This window comes from Phascolarctos cinereus, unplaced genomic scaffold (genome assembly GCF_003287225.1).
Source record: "Phascolarctos cinereus isolate Bilbo 61053 unplaced genomic scaffold, phaCin_HiC Scaffold_5;HRSCAF=322, whole genome shotgun sequence".
NCBI lineage: Eukaryota > Metazoa > Chordata > Mammalia > Diprotodontia > Phascolarctidae > Phascolarctos > Phascolarctos cinereus.
In genome coordinates, this window is record NW_027555958.1 from 447438168 (window position 1) to 447463568 (window position 25401).

Below are 25401 nucleotides of genomic sequence, written 5' to 3' on the forward strand. Positions count from 1 at the left end.
TTAGGCCAGAATAAGACCAAAACCGGCGATGGGCTTCTCTCTTGATTACCCAAGCCTTTTCAAGGTAATGACCCCTTTGGGTGACTTATGCCCTGGCCTCTGGATGACCTGGCCTTTTGTTCCATTGAGGTATGTCGTGGTCAGTGAGTGTTCCCAAGTTTGGCTTCCAACGAAGGAAGGCAGAGCTTTTTAGCAACAAAAACCCAGGTCATTTTCTCACACATTCGTTTAGGCCTTCTGGAAGTATCTTCCCATGCTGAACGGTGCACAAAGGGACGGAGGTCTTGACTCAAGGTGGAGCCTCGATTTCTAACACCCAGCCACCCCAAAAAAGACAACCAGCGCATGCAAGTAGAACCTTTCCAGCGTTTATTAGGAGCAGAGAAGAGCTGGCATTTGCAATGCGCTTTACAGAGATGAATTCATTGGATCGTCACAACCACCCTATTAAGGCAGGTGCCGTGACGATCACATTCTACAGGGCAGGAGGACAGTGACTGGCAGGGGGTTTCTACACCAAAAGTGCCTTTGCCAAGGTGTACTAAAGTAAGCTTTTTCGATCTAAGATGCAGCCAGTGTTTAGAATGCCACAGTAAGGGAATAAAAAATCTGCACAACTGCTCTATCAATAAGCAACTTGGGGGTCCAGGGTGTACCAGGCCCTTGAGAACTGGGGAGTTGAAGCTGGCCCAGGCAAGCAAGGTGCAGAGCAGTCCCAGGCTGAGCCTTCCACCCCAGGACCCCATCCTTTCCCAAAGGCCTGGAGGTGAAAAGGTGAGCAAGCGAGGGGCCTGGGCAGCCCCGCTGAAGCAAAGTCTCAGGGGCAGGCGGGCAGGCACACAACAGCTGGGGGAGGAGTGGGACAGAGGCCTGAAGCTTCACCCTTTTCTAACAGCTAAGCAGGCATGATCTGTGGGTGACCCCTCCTCGGGCAGGCAAGGGCTGGGGCTGCTGCCCATGGCCTCTGTTTCAGAAGGCTGGCTGGGATTTCTCAATTTGCCCACTCAGGAGCCAGCAAGCCAAGGTTTGCCACGAGCTCCTGACGGGATCGTGTCCATTTCCCACCAGGCTCTCCCAGTAAATATGCTGCCAACTGAGGGTCTGGTGCCAATGAAAGACACCCTGGCACTAAGGGCTGGGCAGTTATTCCCCGGGTTTTCCCCTGTGGGGCAGGTGGCACAGGCAGTGGTATCGTTTTCATTGTGGGTGAACAGAACTTAATGTGGAGTACTTAGACTGCACAGGAAGAGCCCCTGACAGGACCATAGGCACAGAAGGGGCAATGTGGGTCCTTGAGCAGGATGGATCTGGGAATGGGAGCCCGATGGCCCCCTGTCAAGGTGGGCTTTTGCCTGTAACAGATGCCAAGCCTGTCCCACACCGCTCTTAGGAACATGGCACCAGCCGGCTTTTCAGCCCTGTCTGCACTTGGGAACATCCTCCTTCTGACCTCAGGGCCTCCCTCTCTCTCCTCTAGTTCTGCCCCAAGCCCCAGCGTCCTCTTCCGCATGAGCCCAGGTTTTCTGACACTGGTCACAGCACAGCTACACCCCCTTCGCACCGACTGGTGATCATGTTACCAATTTCAGTCCATGTGTCAGAATGAGGGTTGTACACTTCGACTGAGTCCAAGGTGACGGGGGCCAAGAAATCGTGGCTGGAAGACCGGCCTCCAGAAACATACAGAAGCCCATTTATGGCCACAACACACACACCAGCTCGGGGCACTTTCATAGGTGCGACTTCAACCCACCTCTCCTGGTCAGGATAGAAAAGCAAGAGATTAGCAGTCAAACAAAACAAGAGTTGGGGGATGGGGCAGGGCAGAGTTAGCATGAGGCTGTGGGACATGGCGAGGAGCCCAGAGAAGGCACCCCAAAACATTCAGAGGCCTGGCCTTTGAGATAAGTGAGCGTGTTCCACAAAAAAGGCCTAAAGAGGTGATGGAGAGCACTCCCCAGGGACGCTGACCCAGTGTGCATCTGGGACATAGGCCACCACTGCCTTCCTGGGAACCAGGTTACAAAAACACGCCCCTGACCCGGGCCGAGTCAGAGGACAGGACAGTTTTGGAGAGCTGAGAATCCACAGGACCTCAGACCCAGAGAGCCCTGAGAAGGAAGGCAACGCGAGCTTGCTCATCAACCTGCAGCACCAGGCCTGGCACACCCTGAACATCAGAAACTCACTGGATGCACAGGCAGAGAAAAGAGAGAGAAATTCAGATGAGGGGAGGATAACTTTGTGGCTGAGCAGCGATTTTTAGGCCTGAGGTGAGAAAGGTCACAGGCCTTGGAAGATGACCTGGCCTCTCTTTTAGGGAAAGCCATGCTGTTCCCAATGTCAGGGACAACACACCCTAACTGGCCCAAGGGATTGCAGATCATCCTCAAAGGTCACCTTTCCACGTACAAAAAAGGACGAGAAACATCACTAGAGTTCACTCCCTTTAGGAGACAACCTAACCGTTTTGTGGCCAAATAGAAACATGCTGAGAAATGGGTGGGGAATCTGGAATGTTGCCAGTCACTATGGCCTAGCGATGGACAGTAAGCAGTGAGTCCTGGATAAAGCATTCCCAGAGGGCCTGGGACGACTCCCAGTGACTTTGGATCCCAAAGACCCAAACCTAAGACTTCTGGCCAGGACAACACTGTGCCTGACGCCTGGCTCGGGGCAGCCCGAGGCACTCTTGGAGTGGTCCTGGGACATACAGTGGGAGGGAGAGCTCTGATTACCATGAATGAGAGCCCCACGGAGTAAATTAATCACTAGGTGCACCCTCTGTGGCCACTGGGAGAAGCCTCTCCTTCCTGGGCCCAGATGATGTATTCTGGGACCAGGCCCCACTAGGAGAAGACAGGAGAAGTATTCACCATCATTGCACAGCCATCTTCTAAACACCCCAGATCTATGTTCCTTCCTTCCTGCTTCTTGTGAAACAAATGACCTTAGGCAGGGCAGACTCCAAATGGGGGCTGTGTCACTCAGGCCCCTCACAAACCCATGCAGGAGAGCAGCACCCCAAATTGCCCTACCGTACCTCTTCAAAGGAGTATTTTTCTACAGAGGACAGCGTATCCTGGGTCTCATTCCACCCTCCAATCGAATAGATGCAGTCATTGAGGGCAGCCACCCCCAGATAGGCCCTCCTGGTCCCCATGGGAGGGAGCATGGACCAGCACTTGGAAACTGGGTTGTATGCTTCAACGGTACTGAGCTCCACGCCCTCATTGCTGATGCCGCCAACCACATAGATTAAACCTGGGGACATAGAAGATGCCAGCTCCGACAGAGACACAAATAAGGGCTTAACATCATCAGACCCATTAACCACGAACGGGGGCCTCACAGGGCCCCTCTCTGGGGAGACCCCAAGGGCAGGAGGGCGTGGCTCATTCACACAGGGCTCCTCCTGGCACCCCCATGCCACGAGGTCCTGGTCTCAAGGCCTAAAGAAGAAACAAACCACGAAGGCTTCTTTCTTTCCTTTTGTTCTTACATTCAGAGAGGTCCTCTTCTGCCCCTCCAGACTGACTTGGGGGCAAGGTCACCGTAAAACAATGAAGCAGAACTGCATGATACGGCTGCAGGTGTGTCCCACGCTCCGTCTGCCACAGAGGCCCCTGCTTTTTTGCCTTTGTGGCTCAGGTCTCAGCATCTCTTCTCTGAGACTGCCACTGGTTTGGTAAGGCCCCACCATCTCCTCTCTGGGGACCCACCTGTCCTTCCTCTGAATTCCTCATGGTTCCCATTTCACACTGCACTATCACACTCCATCACATTCACATACTGTGCTGGGTTCAGCCACGCTCCCAAGCTGACGGGGACCACTGTGCAGCCACTTCTCGGCCACCACAGAAAGGACTGCTATGAATACATGGGGATAGAAGGAGCCTTTGACCTCCTGGCAGTGGGGGGCAGGCTGCCCAGTAGTGGGTGGGGAAGGTTCCCGTCCAGGCTCACCTGCTGCCCACTTCACGCACAAAACCCACAGGACAGCAGTCATGAGAAGAAGCAGGCTTGCTGTCCGGTTATAGGTGTGTTCCACTAAACAGGTCTCCTCTGCCAGCTTAGGAAGGCCGTGCCTGCTATATGCCAGCGCTGCGCTAAAGGCTTTAAAAACATTATCTCATCCGATCCTCACAATGGCCCAGGATCACCTCTGTTTTATAGATGAGGAAACTGAGGCAGACAGAGGTGAAGTGACCTTCCCAGAGACACAGAGTTGGGTCTTCTTGACCCAGGCCCAGGGCTCTGGGCACCGTGGCGCCCCCTTGTGGCCTCTGCCGGAGCTAGGAGGCCACCTCCTTCCCATCCCGAGGCTCCAGCAAGTCCTTACCTTGGACCTCACAGCAGCCAAAGTAGTAGCGCGGCACGGCCATGCTGCCAACAACTTCCCAGCTGTTTTCCTCAGGATCAAATCGTTCGATGGAGTTTCCTATCTCGGCTCCCACCCATCCACCTGCAACCGAGAGCAAAGGCTGCTGCCTTGGGAGAGACCCCGCAGAAGCCCCCAGCCCAGCCCGTCACCTGGAGGAGGGGCACCCAGTCCAGGCGAGTGGGAAGGTACTCCTCAAGAAATCTAGGTTCAGTCCTGACGGGGACCTAGCTAGCCTACGCTAGCTGGGTGACTCTGGATGTCAGACTGGCCCCCCCCCCCGACAGAACACAAGGAATGGCGATAACGGAGACTTACTGGGTCTTATTAAGGTGCTGAACTGAGTCAGTAAGAAGTCATTAAAATCTATGTGGGCAAAACAGGCTTTCAAAATAGCTGCCCTTTGTAAAAGGCCTCTGGAGCTGCTGGCCTTGGGGCCACTGACCACTCTGGCTACTTGCAAGTTTTGCTCTCAAAGGTGGTTTTTATTTGTTTTTTCTTGTTGTTGTTGTTGTTGTGACTACACAATGAGGTTAAGTGACTTGCCCAAGATCACTCAGCTAGTTAAGGGTCAAGTGTCTGAGGCCAGATTTGAACTCAGGTCCTCCTGACTTCAAGGCCAGTGCTCTATTCACCGCACCACCTCACTGCCCCAAAAGTGGTCTTTAGGAAAGATTATTTGGACTGCACATAATTTTTCAAAAACTACAATTAATGCAATTTTAAATCTGAACAAAACCAATTAAAACACATTCTCCCCCTATTCCCCTGACACTGTCTAGACAGTGGCCACCCCTTAGCTTTAACCCTACAGGGAAGGGCCCTTGACTCCGGTCCCAAGCTTCCCCAACCTTCTCTCTACTTGAAATTCCTCCAACAAGAACTAGCAGCCTTTCATGCCCCAGTCAGAGATGAGGCTCAGGAGGCCAGTGCCCCTGGACCCCTGACAGAACACAGTCCAGACCCCAGTGGACAAGACAGGCATGTTATCTTCAGGGAGCTCTTCTCAAACAGGGCTGGCAGCCATACCCAACAGGTCAGATGAGGGAGAAGAGGGAGGCCGTTAAAAGAAAGCCTTTCCTTCCAAAGAGCGCTGTTTAGTGAGCTCCAAAGTTCATTAATCTAGGCTCAATTTAGAGCCTGAGAAGTCTGTCATTCACCACTGTTTTCAAAGAGTGTTCCTAGCTATAAGAATGGGGGCAGGGGAGGAAAGGAGGGGCAGCCAGGCGGCGCAGTGGATAGAGCACCGGGCGTTGAAGTCAGGAGGACCTGAGTTCAAATCTGGCCTCAGACACTGGACACTTACTAGCTTTTTGACCCTGGGCAAGTCACTTAACTCTGACTGCATCACCAAAAAGAAAAAAAAAGGGGGGGAATATTTAAATTAGGCAAGAGAATTGACTGTTCACATGACAAAGTATGTTATCTGCATGTAGGTGCCGCTAATTACAAATGTAATTCATGACTAGAGCAGGCAGCCAGTTAGAGGGCTTCTAACCCCACCTTCCTCAGATGGAGGAATAGCTCAAGTTCTTTTGATGCAAAGCACCAGTTAATTGGAAGAAGCAAAAACATGGACTTGATTCAGTCCCCTGCACTGCTCCAACGTGCATCTGCTGGCACCCTGTCCTTTCCCTGCTCCCTGACTGAGCTGCATCCTCAGGAAATCTGGAGATCAAGAATTTGCCCTTTGAAGAGCCTCTCCCAAGGGACCAGGGCAGGCAGACTCTCCATTAGAGACGGCCACACATACTTACCAAGAGCGTAGATAGCCCCATAACACACGCACACCCCCAGGCCACAGCGGGGCTGGTTCATGGAAGCCACAGTTGTCCACTGCTTTGTGACTGGGTCATAGCGCTCAGTGCAGTCAAAGATCATCGAATCCTTTTCCCCTTTAGGAAACAGAGAACAATCCATAAGAAGACAGACTGGGCTCCAACTCCCCCAGCCCTTAGCAGCTTCCCTATCCCTGCCTAAGCTCAGCCTGTTCTGGCCAGGGCCAAGCACACACCCCACATCCCACCCTGTGAATCAGCCAGAGAATTTGGGAAGATCATCTAATTGAGATGAAAAAAAAAAACCACCACAAAGCCGGGAACACTTCTCAGATAAACATATCCCCAGGCTAGGAAATGAAATCTACTGTATTTAGATGAAAGCCTGGCGAGTCACAATAATGAATCAATCCAGTATTTATGGCGATGTGTCAGGCCTATGCCAGGCACAGAGGAGGACAGAGCAGAAGTGTAACACACAGACTTCTGCCTTCAAGAAGCCAACCCTGGTGGAGGAAACAAGATTTCCAGGCATTCAGCTCAATCCAGTCCACCTACCACCATGTTAGGTGCCTAAGAACCAGAACACAATGACAATACAAAAGATTCCCTGCCCGCAAGGACTCAGTCCACATGGGGAGATGCAAGCATGGCATGGTTATGTGAGGAAAGATCAAGGGCACGACCTAACAGCCTGGGCAGGCAAGGCAGGCCTTCAGGGAGAGGGTCAATGTAGGAAGTGGCCAGATACTAAATTTTTTTTTCCAAGATGGCAGCTCCCTCTGGTGAGCAGTCTGGGCTGCTGGAGGACCACACCCCAGGCTGTGCTATGGCGGTCCTTTCTGCCAGGCCTGTTCACTTAGGAAAGAAATGAGGCCACAGGCAGGGCAGGCAGGGGGACCCCACAGAGGCCGGTGACCATACACCCTGGTGGGAGTACTTTGGGGAGTTAGGTGAGCCCCATCTGTCCCGGCGAGAGCGCCCAAGGGAAAGAGCTCTCGCTTTGGTCTCAGTGTCCGCCAACAAAGGGCTGCTTGTGGAGGGACTCCTCCCAGTGCTTTCCACCACCACTGATTTCGGGCCTTTGCTAACAGATCTGTCCCTCTTGCCCCTGGTCACATGCTGCCACCGTGGTAAAGCTCAGAAACACTGCTGAAAATCAAGGTGAGCCCAAGAAAATGGCTCCTCCTCCAACAGGGGCAGAAGACAGTGCGGATGAGGACATGTCAGAAGATGAAGGGCAAGGAGGCAAAGAAGATACCAGCAGCTGAAAAAGCATGAATCCTGCTGAGAAGGCCACTGTGGGCCTGCCAAGGAAGTGGAGTCATCCACCAGGCAAGAAGGGAGCCAGCCCAGAGAAAGCAGCAGTGACCCCAAGCAAAGGGGCGACAGACGGCCGGAAAGGTGAGGAGGAGGACAGCAAAGATGCGGAGGAGGAGAGAAACAGGAGCAGCTCCAGCCAAAGAAGAGCCCGAGGACGACTGGAGAAGCAGCTAGCCAAAGGGAAGGCTGCTCCTGGAAAAGCCAAGGAACCGGAGTGGGGGAAGGGAGGGAAGGGAAGAAGGGGAGGAGGAGGGGGAGAAGGAGGGAAAGGAAGAAGAGGAGGAGGAGGAGGAGGAGGGGGAGAGGGAGGAAGGGAAGAAGGGGGGGGAGGGAAAGGAGACATCAAAGCAGGACCAGGAAAGAGGAAAAGGGCAAAGAGAAAGCCCCCAAAGCCAAGGAACAGAAACAGAAGCTGAAGTATCTAGAAATTTCAGCCTCTTCGCTGGTAACCTGAACTTCAATAAAACCACTTCTGAGCTGAAAACTGACTTCACGGACTTCTCTGCAAAAAAAGCACCTTACCACTGTGGATGTCTGGATCAGCACGCAGGCTATGGAGAATTCGAATCTGCTAAAGACATGGAAAAGACATGGAACTCAATGGCTCCAAAGTGCTGAGCTCTGAAATGAAGCTGGAAAAAGCAAAAGAGAACGAGAAAGATCTAGATGCAAGGATGCTCTGTGTAAAGTAACTCAGGAGGAGGTCAAGGAAGGGTTAGAAGATGCTACCGAGGTCAGAGTGGCCTGGGCCAAGGAGAGGTTGCCCCAAGGAACTGCCCACATTGAATTTAAGACACAAGCAGTTGGGGACAAGGCCTTGGAAGAGGAAGCTGCAGCACAGGCTGACAGCAGGCGCTCATTCTGTACAACACAGCGCACAGAAGTCAAGCACAAGAGCGTGGGAAGAATCATTCCTGCAGTGCGAGCAGCAGCAAGCCGGCAGAGCCAGGCCCTCGCCTACAGGCCTCAGGAGCATCTGAGGAGGCGACGTCCATCAGCCTGCACCAGAACAACCAAGGCTGACCCAAGGGTCCTCATCCTTTGAATTTGCCGCTGCAGAAGAAGCAAAAGAAGCTTGAATTCTTGTAGCAACGTAGAGAGGGAAGGCTGCGCCGTCTGGCTGGCACCGAAGGACCAAAGCCGGCTGACGCAGCCAAAGGAGCCAGTCCTACAAAACCCTGTTTTTCAAAGGTCGCTCTGAAAACACGACAGAAGAGCCTGGCTCTGGGGGTGCCGGGATAGTCACTGACAGGCAGACAGGGTCGTCTAAAGGGTTCAGTTTTGGGGACTTCAACTCAGAGGGTTCCAGAGCTGTGAAAGGGGCCATGGAGGAGGGGGAGACTGATGGCTGGACTGGGCCAAGCCCAGTGGCCTTGGAGGCCCAGGAACCGTTGGAGATCGGGGTGGTTTCCGAGAAGGCCAAGGAGGAGAAAGAGGAGGAGGAGATAACAAGCCACAGGGAAAGAAGATGAAGTCTGAATGGCTTCTCCCCATCCTCTGGGGGTCTAGCCTGGCGTCAATCATCAACAGAGCCCTCTGAGGACATTCCAAGACAAACAGGCAGCCCAGGTAGGGGAGGGAGCCAAGGTCTGAGGAAAGGAGGCCAGTTCTGGAGTCTGAGGAGCTGGGTCCTAGTTCTGCCTTGGATTCTGTCTGCATATGTAGCCTCAGGCAGGGCCCTTCAGCATCCCTGGGCCTCAGTTTCCTCCTCTGTAAAACAGGGGGGCATGACCTGCTGTCCTCTGTGCCATGATCCTGAGTGACTAGTTAGGGGCAGCACAGAGACAGAGCCCACATCTGAATGCCTGACCCCTTGTCCTGGCACAGAACCCAGGGGTCCCTAAAAGCCCGGCCAGCGGAGCCTAAACTGTCACCCATCACAGGGGCATAACCAGATGCTCGGTTCTGAACCCACCAAGGCAGACACTGCTGCCTGCCGAGGATGGAAGGAAGGCGGTCATGGCCCACACAACAATCGGCTATTTGAGTCTGGCTAGGAGTTCTTCAGACTGCAATGTCAAAAAAGAAAAGGCCAGGGAACTCCAGCTGGGGAGGGGATGCTGGAGGAGCAGTGTGCCCCCTCAGCTGGAAGCTGTACCTCAGACCAACACGGCCAGGGCCTGAGCCCTCACGACTGGTCACTGTCTCCTACATTTAGTGCCTGCCCCTGGCTGAGCTTCCTCTGCAGTCATTCTGAAGGCCCTAAATTCTGGGCAAGGTTCCATTCCAAGGAGCCCAAGCCTACTACACTGGGACATGTGTGTGCTGTAAAAACACAAGGCATCAATTCAAATGTATTTGAAAATGAGAAGTCATTAGGGTCGCCTGTAAAAAATATCGCCACATGCTACCTGGCCCTTGTACTCTGCCTCCACCCCACCCACAGATGGATTCTGCCCAGCCCCCAGAGCCTAAGTGTTGGGCCTTTGGCATCAGTCCGCCAGCTCCTCGGGGATCGGCTTGCCCCGTGCGGTCATTACCTCCGATGGCGTAGATCATCCCTCCCACTACCGCCACTCCCAGGCCGCTGCGGGCCTGGTGGAGTGAAGACACTGTGGTCCAGTACTGGCTGAAGGTGTCGAAGCGCTCCACGCAGCTGAGAGCTCTGCTGTCACTCCATCGGCCCCCCTGCAGCCGGGTGTATCCGCCTGGGGAAAGGAGAAAGGGCACGCACGCCAGGTTAGTCCCGCCTCCCTCGGAGGAGTGTCCCAGGCCCAGAGAACATGAGCTTGGTTGGAATGGAGATCAGGCTGGGGGGGGGCACTGAGACAAGGGACTGCTGTGGCAGCTGATTTTGGGGGTCATTCTGACCCTTTCTTCAGCTGATTAGGGCAGCAGCTGAAGCCACCAGGCCAGGCCACCCACTGCAGGCTGAGCCCTGCTTGGATACGGTTCAGCAATGTGCAGCCTCATTTCTCCCATGTTCCCACAAAAGTCTTCTGGCTTTAGGGAAGCGTTTTCCCAGGTGGCTCTTTGTTCTTAGCTAAGCTGAGATCAATAAGCCCCAGATTCCAACTACAAATTGGGGGTTTCCCCTTCTCTCCCAGCGATGACTCAGACTGGAAACCAAAGGGCGGCAAGCCCATCTGTCGAATGTGGCAGATGGTCCCCCCCTCCACTCTGAGGACGACGGCTCACAGCCTCTGTGTGAAGGATGCAAAAAGATGCTCACCCACGGCATACAGGCACTTCCGTGCCTTCTTGCGAGGCCGCACCTTGGAGGTCTGCAGAAAACTGCAGAACCTGTTCTCCTTGGGAGGCTTGCCCATCTCACAGTACTCCTTCAACAGTGTCTGCAGGGCCACTCGGAGGCTGAAGTCAGGGACTCCTTGGGGAAAAGACAGCAGAAAACATCTCAGCACTGGCCAACCAGCTGGTCAACAAACATTCACCAAGTCCCTATTATGTGCTAAGTCCTGGGGAAATCAAGGGACTCACACGGAGCTCAGTCTAGTGGGGGAGACAACGTGCCACAAACCACACGAACAGGCTACAGGCTGGTTAGACTGGAGATAACCAAGGGGAGGGCCTGATCAGCATGAAGAGGGCTCACAAAAGGCTCCTTGGAAAAGGTGGGATTTCAGCTGGGAGTTGAAGGAAGCCAGGGAGGCCAGGAGGCAGAGATGAAGAGCAAGAGGAGGCCAGGCAGGGGTGGCGTGATTCTAGGGAAAATGTAGTTGCATAATTCTGCTCTCCCTGTTCTCAAGAGTTTAAATATGTGAGCAAGATTATTTGAGAGGCCTGTTTCCTGAAGGCCCTGGTCAGTGTGAGAAAAGACATTGAACCTGGATGATAACCCCAGGCATCACGAGTCAGAGTGGTGAGAGGCCGGCCACTCAGCCCTCTCATCACCACCTCCCCACTACTGGTCTTCCTCCAGGCTCCACCCATGTACCACCTCCTCTCCTTTCCTCCCAACTTCATTCCTCTGTCTCCCCCTCCTCCCTCTTCCATCTCTCATCTCCTCCTCCCTCTCCTCCCCTTTTCCTCCCCCCTCCTCCCTCTTCCATCTCTCATCTCCTCCTCCCTCTCCTCCCCTCTTCCTCCCCCCTCCTCCCTCTTCCATCTCTCATCTCCTCCCTCTCCTCCCCTCTTCCTCCCCCCTCCTCCCTCTTCCATCTCTCATCTCCTCCTCCCTCTCCACCCGTCTTCCTCCTCCCTCCTTCCTCTTCCATTTCTCATCTCCTCCCTCTCCACCCGTCTTCCTCCTCCCTCCTTTCCTCTTCCATCTCTCATCTCCTCCTCCCTCTCCTCCCCTCTTCCTCCTCCCTCCTTCCTCTTCCATCTCTCATCTCCTCCTCCCTCTCCTATCCTCTTCCTCCTCCCTCCTCTCCTCTTCCATCTCTCATCTCCTCCTCCCTCTCCTCCCGTCTTCTTCCTCCCTCCTTTCCTCTTCCATCTCTCATCTCCTCTTCCCTCTCCTCCCCTCTTCCTCCTCCCTCCTTCCTCTTCCATCTCTCATCTCTTCCCTCTCCTCCTGTCTTCCTCCTCCCTCCTTCCTCTTCCATCTCTCATCTCCTCCCTCTCCTCCCCTCTTCCTCCTCCCTCCTTTCCTCTTCCATCTCTCATCTCCTCCCTCTCCTCCCCTCTTCCTCCTCCCTCCTTCCTCTTCCATCTGTCATCTCCTCCTCCCTCTCCTATCCTCTTCCTCCTCCCTCCTCTCCTCTTCCATCTCTCATCTCCTCCTCCCTCTCCACCTGTCTTCCTCCTCCCTCCTTTCCTCTTCCATCTCTCATCTCCTCCTCCCTCTCCTCCCGTCTTCCTCCTCCCTCCTTCCTCTTCCATCTCTCATCTCCTCCTCCCTCTCCCCCTCTTTCTCATCTTCCATCTCCCTCCTTCCTCTTTCTCCCCCTTCCCTTTCCCTCTCCTCTCTCCCTCTCCCTCCTTTTCCATGTAGGCTGACCTTAACCCTCAGCTTTGCCTCCACTGCATCCGGCCTCTGGACGGTCCCATCTTGCCATCAGGCTACAGGGCAGAGGGTGGGCCTGCAGCACCCACCAAGGTCTCAGGCGCTGGCTCTCAAGTGCTCTCAAGAATTCCTTCCCCTTGCCCACAGTGTACGACACAAACACCAAAGGGTGCCCCAGGGCACTGACCAGTGCTGAATAGTTTCAGATCCAAGGAGAAAAGGAAACACGACACAACATACCAGAGGGAGGAGCAGAAGTAGGGCGAGTTCCCTTCCCTTCCCCCCTTACAGTCTCTTCCAAACAGATCTAGAAACGCACCAGATTGCACTCTAATGGGGAAATTCAAGGAAAAAATCTCAGTGAGTCATTTATCCAGCTCAGGTTAGCATAGGGAGGTCCATGGACCCTGAGAGAAAGGCAGTGCCCAAAGGCAAGCCACACGGTGGCCCTAAGACTCTCTGCAGACTGTGGAAACAGGTGCCAACTGGCACCTTTGTTGCCCACCATCCATTTCTGGGTAGGAGGGCATATATGCCTAGGGGTGGTATTTCCAGGCCCTAACTGGGCTGTCTACTGAGCAAAAGGAATGTTCAGAAGCAAGATGCAGTGATATGCCTCGAGCCCAGAACTGGAGTCAAGTCTCAGTGCCAGCTTCCAGCCCGATATGAAGTCTGTGGACAAATAACCAGGGCAGAAATCCCAGACCAAAGGGAGGCCTACAAGAGACGGAGTCCAGAAGCAGTCCATTCTCGCTCAGACCCAAACCAGGGTCAGGAAGTTGCCGAAAGCAGAAGGAGGAAGTTGGGGGGGGGCGGGACGGGGGAAGAGATCAGCTGCTGCCCTGGATCAGACCACTTCAGGAGCGCTGAAAGCTTATGGGTCCCCAGCACTGGAACCTGGAGCAACACAAACCTCAAAACCACAAGAAAGCAGCAGCAGAGGCAGTGAAGACTTTCCCTCTAGAAGCGTGGCAGGGCCCAGCCCCATATCAAGTCCCAAGTCAGGAAGTAAGCTGGATACTTAATAGCAAACAAAAAAAGAAACCCACCCCAAAGACCAGTATGGTGGCAGAGACCCTCAGAAAGTGCCCAGAAAAAGAATTACTCCAAACCCTCTCCAAGCAATGCCTCAGAGGAAAACTCAGTTTGGGCACAAGCTCAATTCAAATTTCTCAGAGATAAAATGAGAGTTAAAAAGAATTAGAAAAAAAATTTTTTATCAATGAAATGAGAACACTAGAGGAAAAAACTGGAAAAGTAATGAGAGCTATGGAAGACAGGATTAGTAAGCAAATTATCTTAGCAAAAGCTATAAAACCTGCCCAAGCAACAAACTCCTCACAAATTCAAATGGACCAAAGAGAAGTCAGAGACTCCATGAGACAACAAGAAATATTAAAACAAAATCAAAACGCTGGAAAAAATAGAAGAAAATGCGATATCACAACAAAAACTCACACAGAGAACTGATCAAGGAGAAAAAATTTAACAATCACTGGACTGCTTATAACAGCATGATCAAAAAAAGAGCCTAGACACCATATTTCAAAAACCTTAAAACTGCCCAGATCCTTGAGAACCAGAGGGCAAAGCAGAAATAGAAAGAACCCACCAGTCACCTCCTTTTTAAAAGGAACCCCAAAATGAAAACTCTCAGGAACATTATAGACAAAAGCCAGAGCTTCCAGGCCAAAAGTAAAAGGAGCCACAGTCAGGATCACACAGGATTTACCAGCCACCATGATGAAGGAGCACACAGTTTGTAATCTGATACTTCAGAAGGCAAAGTATATGGGCTTATCCTAGAATAACTTATTCAGCAAAGCTAAGCATAATGCTACAGAGGGGGAAATTAGACCTTTAATGAATTAGAGGACTTCAAAACATTCCTGATGAAAAAACCAGAGTTTTGAAATGTAAACCTAAGAATAAAGAAAAACATAATAAAAAACCCTAAATCAACAATAATAAAGGATTAAACAAGGAGAAACTGCTTACATTCAAATATAGGGAGATGATACATGTGTCCCCTCTGATCCCTATCATCATCAGGGGTCACAGAGGGAGTCTAATTAGGAAAGGGCCAGGAGGGTTCTGTTATGACTTGATGATTCTAAAAGAAGAATGGAAAGAGAAAGAAAGAGGAATATACTGGAGGGGAAATGGGGGGACAAGGGAAAGGAAGATTAAGGAAAGAAAATTATCTCATAATCAGGGCTCACAAGCAGACATCTATATAAAAAGGAGGAGGGGGTGAAGGAAGTGGCTGACATGAGATCCTTGCTCTTATCAAAACTGGTCAAAGGAGAAAACAAGACACACTCATATATACACCCACAGATCTGAGTATAAAACTACATTTCTGTCAACAGGGAAATAGGAGAGAAAGAAGAGAAGGGAGAAGGAGGAATTAAAGGGAGGGTGAATTAAGGGAGGAATAAGTCCTAAGCAAAACAAACTCTAATTAAGGATGTACACAAATATTTACAACATCTCATATGGTCATGACAAAGGATGAGAATCTGAAGGGCTGCCCATCAAGTGGGGAATGGCTGAACAAGTTATGGCATATGAATGTGATGAAATTCTATTGTGCTATAAGAAATGATGAGAGGGATGATTTCAGGAGAATCTGGGAAGACTTGTATGAACTAATGCAGTTGATAAAGTGAGCAGAACCAGAATAATATATACAATGACAACACCGTGGTAAAAACAAACAGTTCTGAAAGAATTAGGAACTCTGATGAATATGAGAAGCAACCACAATTTCAGAGGACTCATGATGAAACAGGCCACCTGCCTCCTGATAGAGAGGTGAAGGACTCAGCAAAACAGGTATTTTTTGGTGGCTGATGCAGAAACTTATTTTGCTTAACTATTTATGTAACAGGGTTTTTGTTTTTTTCTTTTATTCTCAATTGGGGGCAGGAATGTTGGAATGGGAGGGAGAAAAGGGTTGGGTTTTTTTTGCTGATTGAAAATATATATCAAACCCAACTAAACAAAAATAACACCACCAATAATACTATCAGCTACTGTTTTGGACTGGACACGTTTTGTAATGAAAGGTGGTGGTGCTGTGGGGAGATGGGACCGGGATGAGGACTGGGACTGGACGCAGGACTTCACTAGTACAGGGATGTCTCAGAGGAGTAAATTCCCTCCCCCAGTACAGATCCTTGAAAAGTGAAGTCCTTCCCCCAGGGTCACATGGCCAGGAGGGGTCAGAGATAGGACTAGAATCCTGGGCTTCCTTGTCCTGAGGCCAGCTCTGTACCCCTACACCAGGCTACAACTTCTACACAGAGCACGGCTGGCAGTCTTCCCCTTAGACAGAAGCACTAACAACCGGGAAGGACAGGAACCCATGTCTGTGGGACAGACAAAGGGCCTCCAGGGCCCTGCCCACACTGCACACTGCTCTGCTTGGGCCCTATGAGACTCCATTATTGTTGCACAGATGGTCCGACCACGGGGCATAGAGCAAGCCTTACTGAATCTTTCCATCTCCCCTGGACATAGCATGGGGTTCTGCAAGGAGCAGATGCTTCATCGAGCTGATGCCGTTGCCTGGTATGACCAATCCAAACTGAGAAAGTCGAGGGCCTCCTTCCTCATAGGCTAACCTGACTACATGCACCAACCGCGAATGTGAGTTCAAAGCCCAGCCTCCCTCTCTTACCTTCTATGTACTTGACTAGCCTCTGTGGAGGTAGCAGAGGGAATCGGACGGGCTCCAGGATTTCAACCACATGCTTCTTCCTCCTGCCCAGGTCCTTCAGAACCCACTGCATGGCGGCCAAGAACACCTGGTACTCATCTTCAATGCTCAGCTCCTCGCTTCGCAAAATCTTAATCAGCTGATCCTTGGTCAGCGCCAAAAACTCTTCCCCGCTGCTCACCTCCAAGAAATGCACGTGGATGTAGTTCTCTGTGAACTCCAGGAGATCATGGCAGGCGATCTGCTCTGAGAACTGGAAGATGCCGATGCAGTTGGATGGCTCCACCTGTCCTTTCAGAAACTCACAGCACAGGTCCACCACCTCAGTCAGCTGAAGCATGTCGGCAGCCACAATCAGCTCCTGAACATTGTTCACACCGATGTTTACCACACCTGAGGAGAGGGAGGAGAGGGGGACAAAGGGGGCATTGGGGGAAGGGGGCGCTTTGCGCACTAAGCCCAGCCAGACCTGCTTCTCCTAGGGGTCCAGAGAGCACAACATGAAGGTCCCGACACTCCACACCTCTCTCTTTTCTCAGGTGTCATTTAGGTATGTACAGTCCACTACAACAGGAGCCCCCTGAGGGGAGGGACCAGTCTTTGCCTTTCTGTATATCCCCAGAGCTTATCACACTGCCTGGCATACAGCAAGTTCTTTTGTTGTTGTTGGGTTTTTTCTTTAAGGCAACTGGGACTAAGTGACTTGCCCAGGGTCACACAGCTAGTAAGTGTCAAGTGATTGGTCTGAGGCCAAATTTGAACTCAGGTCCTCCTGACTTCAGGGCCAGTACTCTATCCACTGCGCCACCTAGCTGCCCCCCCCCCACAGCAAACTCTTAACAAATGCTTGTGGACTGACTGATGTTTGTCGAAGTCTAGAGAGCTCTGGGATGGGGTGGAAGTGGGGGGCAACTGGAGAAAGCCAAAATACATTCTCCCTGATGTTCCAGGCTGGGTCCCTAGAAGGCAGAACTGATTGCCTTCCCCATCCCCTCTTAACCCCAGCACCTTCCCCTGCTACTTACTTCCTATTTATCCTGTAGATGTCCTGCTTTGTATATACACTAGACTGTGAGCTCCTTCAGGGCCGGGACCTTCTTTTGCCTCTCTTTGTATCCCAGGGCCAGGCACAAGCAGGCCCTTAGTAAACGTTTGACTGACTGAATGAGCAAAGTTACTGAAAGGGGAAAGGAGAGAACGTGCAGAGGTGGAAATGGGCATGACATTCAGCAGGCTGAAGCACAATGTGAGGGACACTTCCAGCACATCAGAGTCAGACAAGCTGCATGGAGGGACAGGCCACCAGCAAACTTAACGAGGCGTTAGCTACTTGGGGAAAGGCTTTTCATCTGCTCTGGTTCAGGTCCCAGACCCCTTGGGTGGCAGGGCACCCAGTCTGGTGACACCTAAGGACCCACCCTCAGAATCATGTTTTTAAATACAAACAAGAAACTAAATTAAGGAAATTAATTATACAGAAGTAGTTATCCAAGTCGTTGGGATTTTTTGAAGGTCACATACCCCTTGTTGAAAACCCCATAAAGAGTCAGCCCATGTGCCAAATATTTTAGTACCTCATACTCCCAAATCCTTCAAGAATCTGTGGTGATATCAAGGTGGGCAGCAAGCTCTGCTTGCTGGGACCAGCATAGGCCCTACCTCTCTGCACTTGTCCAGACCCCTCCACCTAGGCCTGGGCCCCCACACAAACCCCTCCCCCCCAGCTGGGTGGGGCCTCCTAGGGCTTGCAGAGCCCTTGATATCTCTGATCATCTCTCCACCTCAATGAAGCATCAGAAGATGGCTTCACAGATCCCAGTACCACTGCACAGGCATGGACCTCAGGGGCATGTAGTCTGACCATTTGGCTCCTGAACAAAGAGGCTCTCCTGCCCCTTCCCACAAGTGGTCAGCCAACCATGGCATGAAGCACTCTGGCTCCCAAGTGATTCAATGTCCAGCTGTCACTACTGAGAGGTATTCAGGGCCTCTCTGCCCCTTCCCACTGCCCCTGATTCTACCCTCTGGGGCGGAGTAGAGCAAGGCTCACCCCTCCTGATACTTGAAGGAGGCTATCATGTTCCCCCAAGCCTTCTCTTCTCTGAGATGGGCAGGCTCAAGTCCCTCAGTTCATCCTCCTATGAAGTGGATTTGAGGCCCTTCTCCACCATGGCTGCCCTCCTCTGGACACTCTGCAGCTCATCAATGCCTTTCTGAAACCTTTGTGCCCAGAGCCTGGTGCTCAGATGAGGACTCCTTAGGCCTGGACACACCCCTTCTCTGAACATAGCCTCAGATTACAATCATTTTCTTGGCTGCCACTGGACGCCGCTGACCTACATGGAGCCATCGGCCCACACTCTTCAGATAAGCTGAGGACACTGGGGGAGGTGAGGCTCTCTGAAATGTCTGGATGGTTGTAGAGGAGCCCACAGAGTCACCACACGAAAGACAGTTTGAAGCAGCAAGCCAGAGATGCAGCTTGCCAGGGACTGGGGGAGAAACCGAGGTGCACGTCCCCGGAGAGTGCCCTGGCAGCTCTGGGGTCCTCCACGGAGCCACGTGGAAAGCTGGCGGGCTGGTCTGTTCTTAAAGCACTTTTAGAAAGAAAGTGGGAAGAAGGCACATGAGGACATCTCCAAGCCTTCAAGTAACCCCAAACTGCTCTGGCCAGCAAAGTGCTGAGCTGATCAAGAACCCACAAACCCAGGGACTGTGTGAGTGGCCAAGGGGAACAGGACAAGTTGGTCTGAGCCAGTCCAGGCCAGGACCTGCAGAGGAACCAGCCCAGAATGTCACAGGGATAGAGAACTCCTGGGGAAGCCCTGCCCCCCCATCCACACATGTTAGCACCTTATACTGAGAGGTTAAGGACCTGCCCAGGGTCACACAGCCAGGGTGTGAGAGGGAAAAGTTGGACCTAGGTCTTCCTGGCTCCAAGGACACTTCTCTGTCCACTATCCCAGGACTGTCTCACTTCAGTCCCACAGGATTCAATTAAGTGCCGATTGTCAGCAAGACGCTGGAGATACAAGGACAAAAACCAAGCACCCAGATAAGATTCCACATGAATAAATAAAAGATGGTTAGCAGGAAAATATGCCCAGCCACAGAGATCAAATGATGGGCTGTGAGCCACCAGAGGAAAGACATCTGGGAATCCTGGCAAATGGCTCCCTGGGCCTCTGCAGCCGAAGAAGCCAAAGACTGAGCAGGCACCAGAAGGCCGGGCACAGAAAGCAGCCAGGAATCCCCCGTGGAGTCAGCCAGGCAATAAGCATTTATTAAGCGCCTACTGTGTGCCAAGCACCATGCTAAGTGCTGTGGATATGAAACAGGCAAAAGATGGTGCCTGCCCTCAAGGAGCTCCCAGTCGCACAGGGGAGACAGCAAGCAAACAGCTGTGTACAAACAAGCTGTAGATAAATAAAGAGGAAAAAATCAGCAGAGGGATGCACTAGAATTCTGAGGGGCTGAGAAAGGCTTCCTGTAGAAGGTGGAATTTTAGCTGGGGCCTGAAGGCAACCAGTGAAGCTGCCAGGTGGAGATGAGGAGGGAGAATGCTCCAGGCATGGGGGGCAGCCAGGGACAATGCCCAGGGCGGAGAGGTGGAGATGAGCCAATGTCACTGGGTTCAGGACTATGTATCTGGTTGGGGGTGCCAGAAGTCTGGGGATTGCAGAGACCCGACAAAGGCTGGGAGAAATCACAGTGGGGCACGATGCGGATGAGGGGAGAAGCCAGCCTTACCGGCCCGACCTCACATTCCAAGGGCACGTACCAGGTCCCAAAGCTACACAGGTGAAAACAAACTGAGATTCAACAATGGCTGAGACCAGGCATGTTCTATCTTTCTGTGTGTGTCAGCTCCCTCTGGGTTATCTGCGGAAGCCTTCTCACAATCGTGTTTTTAAATAATTGAAAGAATTGCAAAATTTCAGTTAGAGGTTAGTGGAAAAAAAAGCTATCATTTTTTTCCCATCCAAGTTCATGGGTTCCCTGAGATCTATATACCCAAAGAACCCCTGGTTTAGAAAAATTCCGATGGAAATGTTTTCTGTGACTGCACATATATAATCTATATCCAATTTCTTGCCTCCTCAAGGACAGGAGTGTTGAAGGGATGTAGAGAAATCAGAACCCCAAATTTTTTTAAATGAATATTAAAATTTTTTCTACATGTTATTGGAAAAAAATAGAAATTAAAAAAGAATAAATAAATAAATAAGAAAAATTCCTGGATCTGCAGCAGCCAAAGAGGGAAACTGAGGGATATTTGGGACAAAGAAAGAGATGGCAATGAGAAAGCACCTCTCCTGAGGACCTTTGGACCCTACCCTCTACATGCAATCAGCCAACAGTGCTGCGGCATTTCTGACAATGTAATAGCCTTGTTTCCTTATCTCCACCAAGGCCAGCTCTCAAAGGCCCTGAGACAGAAGTGGGAAAGCTGACAGAGAATGGTATGACTTTAAGAACACATCCCCTCCTCCTCCATCCAAAGTCTCCAAGGTGCGAGATGCCTCAGGGGGACCGGATGATTCCAGCTAAGCTCAACCCTTCCCTAGTGTCCTAGATGGGGACAAAGCAAGCCCCCAAATCACTGCAGGCCCTTCCCTCAGAAACAGCCTAAGGAGGGCTGAAACAAGGCAGGGAAAGTGCCTGGAGCCAGACTCAACATGCCAGCCAGCACCCTGCCCATCCTCCAGGGCAGCCTGTGCTGAGGGTGCTACCTGTGTAGATGAAATCCAGAAGAGTCTGGAAAATTCCTGATTCGATGCCCAGGATCCGCACCTCATCCTTGCAGGATTCCTTCATTCCTCCAGTGAAGAGGGCAGCAAAGTAGGGGCTGCTGGCAGCCAGCACCAGCCGGTGCACACGGAACTCGGCCTCTCCCACCAGCAGCTGCACATCGCAGAAATCCTGCCCGCTCCGCATCTCGTTAATCTGGGCCAGGATGATCTGGGCATGTCTGTCGGATGAGAAGGTGCTGTCGGCCGCCTTTGGCCCGGTCTCACAAGCCATGGCTGGAGGTGACCTGACCTCTCAGCTGCTCCCTGCTGGAAGGAAAGGAAGAGACCCGCTCAGTGATGCCCGACAGCTGGCCAGACACACAGCCAGCCCACGAGCAGCTGGACAGGCCGGGGGGCAGACCCGGCCCGGGCTACCGGCGACCACTGATGATGGGGGGGTGATTGGGGGGAATAAGTATTTATATAGCACCTACTATGTGCCGAGCTCTGTGCTAAGCAACCTGCAAACATCTCCTGTGATCTTTACGACAATCTTGCAAGAAAGGTTCTGTTACTATTTCCATTTTACAGGTGAAGAAACTGAGGCAGACTGAGGTTAAGTGACCTGCTTAGAGTCCCACAGCTAGTAAGTATCTGAGGCTGCATTTGAACCCAGGTCTTCCTAACTTCGGGCCCCAAGCTCTATCTCCTATGCCACCTATCTGACTCTAATATGACAGAGGGGACCTTGAAGGCTGCAAATAATAGCTAATAATAATAACTATTATTTATAAAGAGCTTACTATATGCCACAGCTTTACAATTATTCTCATTTTATCCTCACAATAACCCTAGGAGGTAGGTACAATTATCCCCATTTTACAGACGAGGAAACTGAGGCAAACAACAATCAAGTGACTGGTCCAGGGTCACAGGGCTAGTGTCTGAGGCTAGATTTGAGGTCTTTCTGACTCCAGACCTGGCACTCTGTCCACTGAATCACCCGGCCACCTCTAATGTGATGGACGGAGGCTCTGAAGACTGCAAAAGATCTGAGGAGAGGAAAGGATCTCAGTAGCCTCTGAGTCCAGGTCATCTCTGAGATGAATTCCCACCAAGGGACCTCCAACCTCTGCTTGAAGACCTCCAAAGATAGGGAGCTCACTACCTTTCACAGTAGCCTATCAAAGCTCTTCCTCACCTCACCTCCTGGCAGCTTTGCCCCACGAGCAGAACCAGACTAATCCCCCTTTCAGATACTGGAGCCCGGCTCTCTGTCCTATCCCGCCTTCTCCTCCCCAGGGTAGACTATCCCGGCTCCTCACAGGACATGAACTCTAGGCCCTTCCCCGGCCTGGCTGCCCTCCTCTGGACCTTCTCTCGCCCACTGATGGCCTGGGCAAGGTTACCAAGACGTGGGTGAGCCGCTGAGTGGCCACTCTTCACACGGCTGACAAGGTGCCCCTTTAGCCCACTGCACACTGGCCCAAGGCTTGCTGTCCAGTTTGTTACCACCACTGCCTCCCCGCCCCCGCCCCCTGGCTGCATTTGCCCTCCTGGCTAAAACAAGGGTTCCTATGACAGCTCACAGGCTACTTCCTGCAGGCAAGTTCTCTGTCAGCAGATCCGTGGTCTGGACAGCCCTCCCCCATACCTCTCCCCCAAAGTGAGGCAGAGCTGGCCACACTAGGCACTGAGTCCAGCAGAAAGGGCTCCACATGGCACCTCAGCTCCCTGTGAAGGGCAGGGGAAGGCTGCTCCTGCCAGGGACATAAACCAAATCCTCACAGTTGAGTGATCTGAGCCATGAACTATAACCTGGTGGGATGGCTCTAGGGGCGGGCTTTGTGGCCTCTACTCCCTTTCCACCAGGGAAAGTGGATAAGTGGTGCTGTGAATAGAACACTGGCCCTGGAGTCAGGAGGACCTCAGTTCAAATGCAGCCTCAGGCACTTGACACTTATTAGCTATGTGACTCTGGGCAAGTCACTTAACCCCACTGTCTAGGCAAAAATAATACTAATACTAATAATTTCACACACCAGTGGAAAAGACCCAGGGGTCTTGGTGGACCACAAGCCAAACACAACATGAGCGGTATGGCATTCCAAAATGCTAATGAGACTTGGTCTGCATTACAGGAGGCAGAGCTTCCAGAAGTGTGGGCATCCCTCCATTTCTGGCATCACTCAGACCTGATCTAAAGGACCGTTTAGTCTGGGCACCTAATGAAGGAAGGGCGAAGGCAAACGGTCACCATAAGAAAGTGGCGATGACGCTTATACAGAACTATCAAGTCTGCTGAGCACTTTACTGACAAACTCCTCAGAGGTCAGAGCTGGTATTGCCCCCCTTTTACACATAAGGAAACTGAGTCTTGGAGAGGTTTAACGACTTGTTCAAGGTCACATAGCTACTAAGTGTCAGAGACAACATGTGAACCCAGGTCCTTCCTGACAACAAGTCCAGGGCTAGATGGCACTGTGGTTAGAGCTCGTATCCTGGGGTCAGGAACACACAAGTTCAAATCCAGCCCCAGACATTTACTAGCCGTTGTATGTCCTTGGGCAAGTTGCTTAACCTGCTATATCCTATTATATAAAATGAGGATTAACAGTAGAACCTGCTTTGCAGGGTTGTTGTGAGGATGAAATGAGTTATTTGTAAACCTTAAGAGTGCTATATCAATGTGAGCTATTCTAATATTGTTATTATTATTACACAAAATTACCTCAAACTGTACCACATGAGAATGTGTGAGAAAGTCCAGTGCTTAGCGTGGAGAAGGGAAGATTGAAAGAAGCTATATTCAAGTCATTAAGATTAATTTGTGGGAGAGGTTAACCTTCATCTGCTTGGGAGGAGGAAGAGGAAGGTAAAGAGAGAAGCAGAGTTTGGTCTAACGGCACAGCAAACTCCCTAACAGTGAGACCGAAGTGGGCTGCTTCAAAAAGTAGTGAGTTGCCCATCCTCAGAGGCCTGCAAGAAGAAGCCTGTTAAAAAAAAAAAAGGCTGGCCTCAATGATGCCCCTGAAAGCCCCTGCAAGGCTTACAAAGTGCTTTCCTCATAAAATTCTGTGAAGGATCTTCAAGGATTATGATCCCCACTTGTCAGAAGGATAGGGAGCTTCAGCACGCTGACTGACAGAATATTCATGCTTATTGACTGACTGCCCATAAGTCTGTAAGGTCAGAGACAGGATTGGAACCAGCCTATTCTCCCCCTTCTCCCCCACATCCCTGGTAGACATCCTTTCTTCCCTGCTTAGGCACCACCTCTTCCACGAAGCCTCTCAGCTTCCAATCGTCCAAGTGCTCTGTCTGGTAACATATATTTGCCATTTCACTGGCCTTAGGGGCCTAGGTCCATGTTGTATGCTGTAAAGCCTTCTCTCCATAATTTAGATCCTTGAAAGCAGAACTGGGGGCCTATTTTTGTTTCCCCAGTGGAAAGTGCCAACAGCCGGTTCTGAGCATCTGTAAAGTATCAGTTCCTGGACCTGGCATTCAAGGTCCTCTACAAGCTGCCCACCCCTTGGCCCCTAAGAGGTTCTGTGGATGTGAAGCCAGAAGGTTCAAAGCCAGGCTCTGCCATTCACGCTCTGTGACCTTGAGCGCTGTCATCTCACCTGCTTGCCAGGCCTGGCTTCTCTTCTTCACCATGGGAGGGTTAGCCCAGGTGACCCCTACTACTGCTCTCATCTGGGCAGGCAGGATGGTGTCATGAGAGCTGAGAGTAGACCCCAGGGCCTCAGTGGCTGTTGAGGGGCCTGCCCTTCCAGGCACAGGTCCCTGTCTGTAAAATGCAGATAATGCCAAGGGAGGCTCCCTCAAGGCTGAGGAGCAAGGCTGATAATGAAATACTAGGGTGGGGTGGCAAGCCCTGGGGGGCCGGCATCGCTCTCATTACTAAAGGCCAGGTGATCTCCCCCCAGCTGTCACATGAACCAGCCACTGGTTCCCAGATGCCCACCCAGCTCGGATGCTCCGATTCAATCCTATCCTATCCCCTCCAACCTCCCCCCATTATCAGGGGCCTGGCCCCAGGGATACAAAGGAGCAAGACGAAGCCGCCCCTGCCCTCAGGGAGCTGACTGTCATTAGCTGTAGACGCAGCAAGTTTAGAGGAGTCCGGATCTGGAGCTGGCAGGGACCAGCCCCCGCCTTTTACAGAGGAGGACACTGAGGCCGAGGGGTGGAGAGGAGCAAACAGACTGCCCCAGGGCGCGCGGGGTACGAGGGCCGGGCTAACACTATTCAGAGTAGGGGGAGTGCAGGGGGCAGGGGAGGGGGCAGGCAAAGGCACGGCGGCGGGAGATGGCGAATCTTAGCGGCCCAGGTCTGGCGGCCTCCATCCCAGTCCCTCTCCTAACCCGACCTACCTGGGCGGTGGGGGGACGGTGTCAGTGGCGGAGCTGGCGGGGCCTCGTTCCACTTCCCACGGTCACTGACACCTACGAGGGCCCGGTCCGGGCCTGGGTGGGGGAAGCGAGAGGGACCTGCGCGAGGAGGAGGCGGGTCACGTGCTTCACCCCTTCCCCCCGCGGGCGGGG

At 52.1% G+C, this 25401-nt stretch overlaps 1 protein-coding gene and 1 pseudogene across 3 annotated transcripts; one reads left to right on the plus strand and one right to left on the minus strand.

Moving 5' to 3' along the window:
- Positions 1 to 346: 346 nt before the first annotated feature.
- IPP (intracisternal A particle-promoted polypeptide) lies at positions 347 to 25401 on the minus strand. Of its 3 annotated transcripts, none has more exons than XM_020987605.2 (9): positions 25231 to 25401; positions 20849 to 21172; positions 16077 to 16508; positions 10655 to 10810; positions 9963 to 10130; positions 6139 to 6276; positions 4343 to 4465; positions 3044 to 3264; positions 347 to 1758 (listed from the first exon to the last, which is right to left on the minus strand). In XM_020987605.2, the coding sequence occupies exons 2-9, from the start codon at positions 21138 to 21140 to the stop codon at positions 1534 to 1536; spliced, it is 1755 nt and encodes a 584-aa protein (XP_020843264.1). In that variant the 5' UTR covers positions 21141 to 21172; positions 25231 to 25401; the 3' UTR covers positions 347 to 1533. The 3 variants fall into 3 exon arrangements, with proteins under 3 accessions (XP_020843264.1, XP_020843263.1, XP_078012734.1); XM_020987604.2 differs by having other exon boundaries at positions 20849 to 21175; XM_078156608.1 differs by lacking the exon at positions 25231 to 25401 and adding an exon at positions 17141 to 17292 and having other exon boundaries at positions 20849 to 20866.
- LOC144457432 (nucleolin-like) lies at positions 7437 to 9243 on the plus strand (annotated as a pseudogene).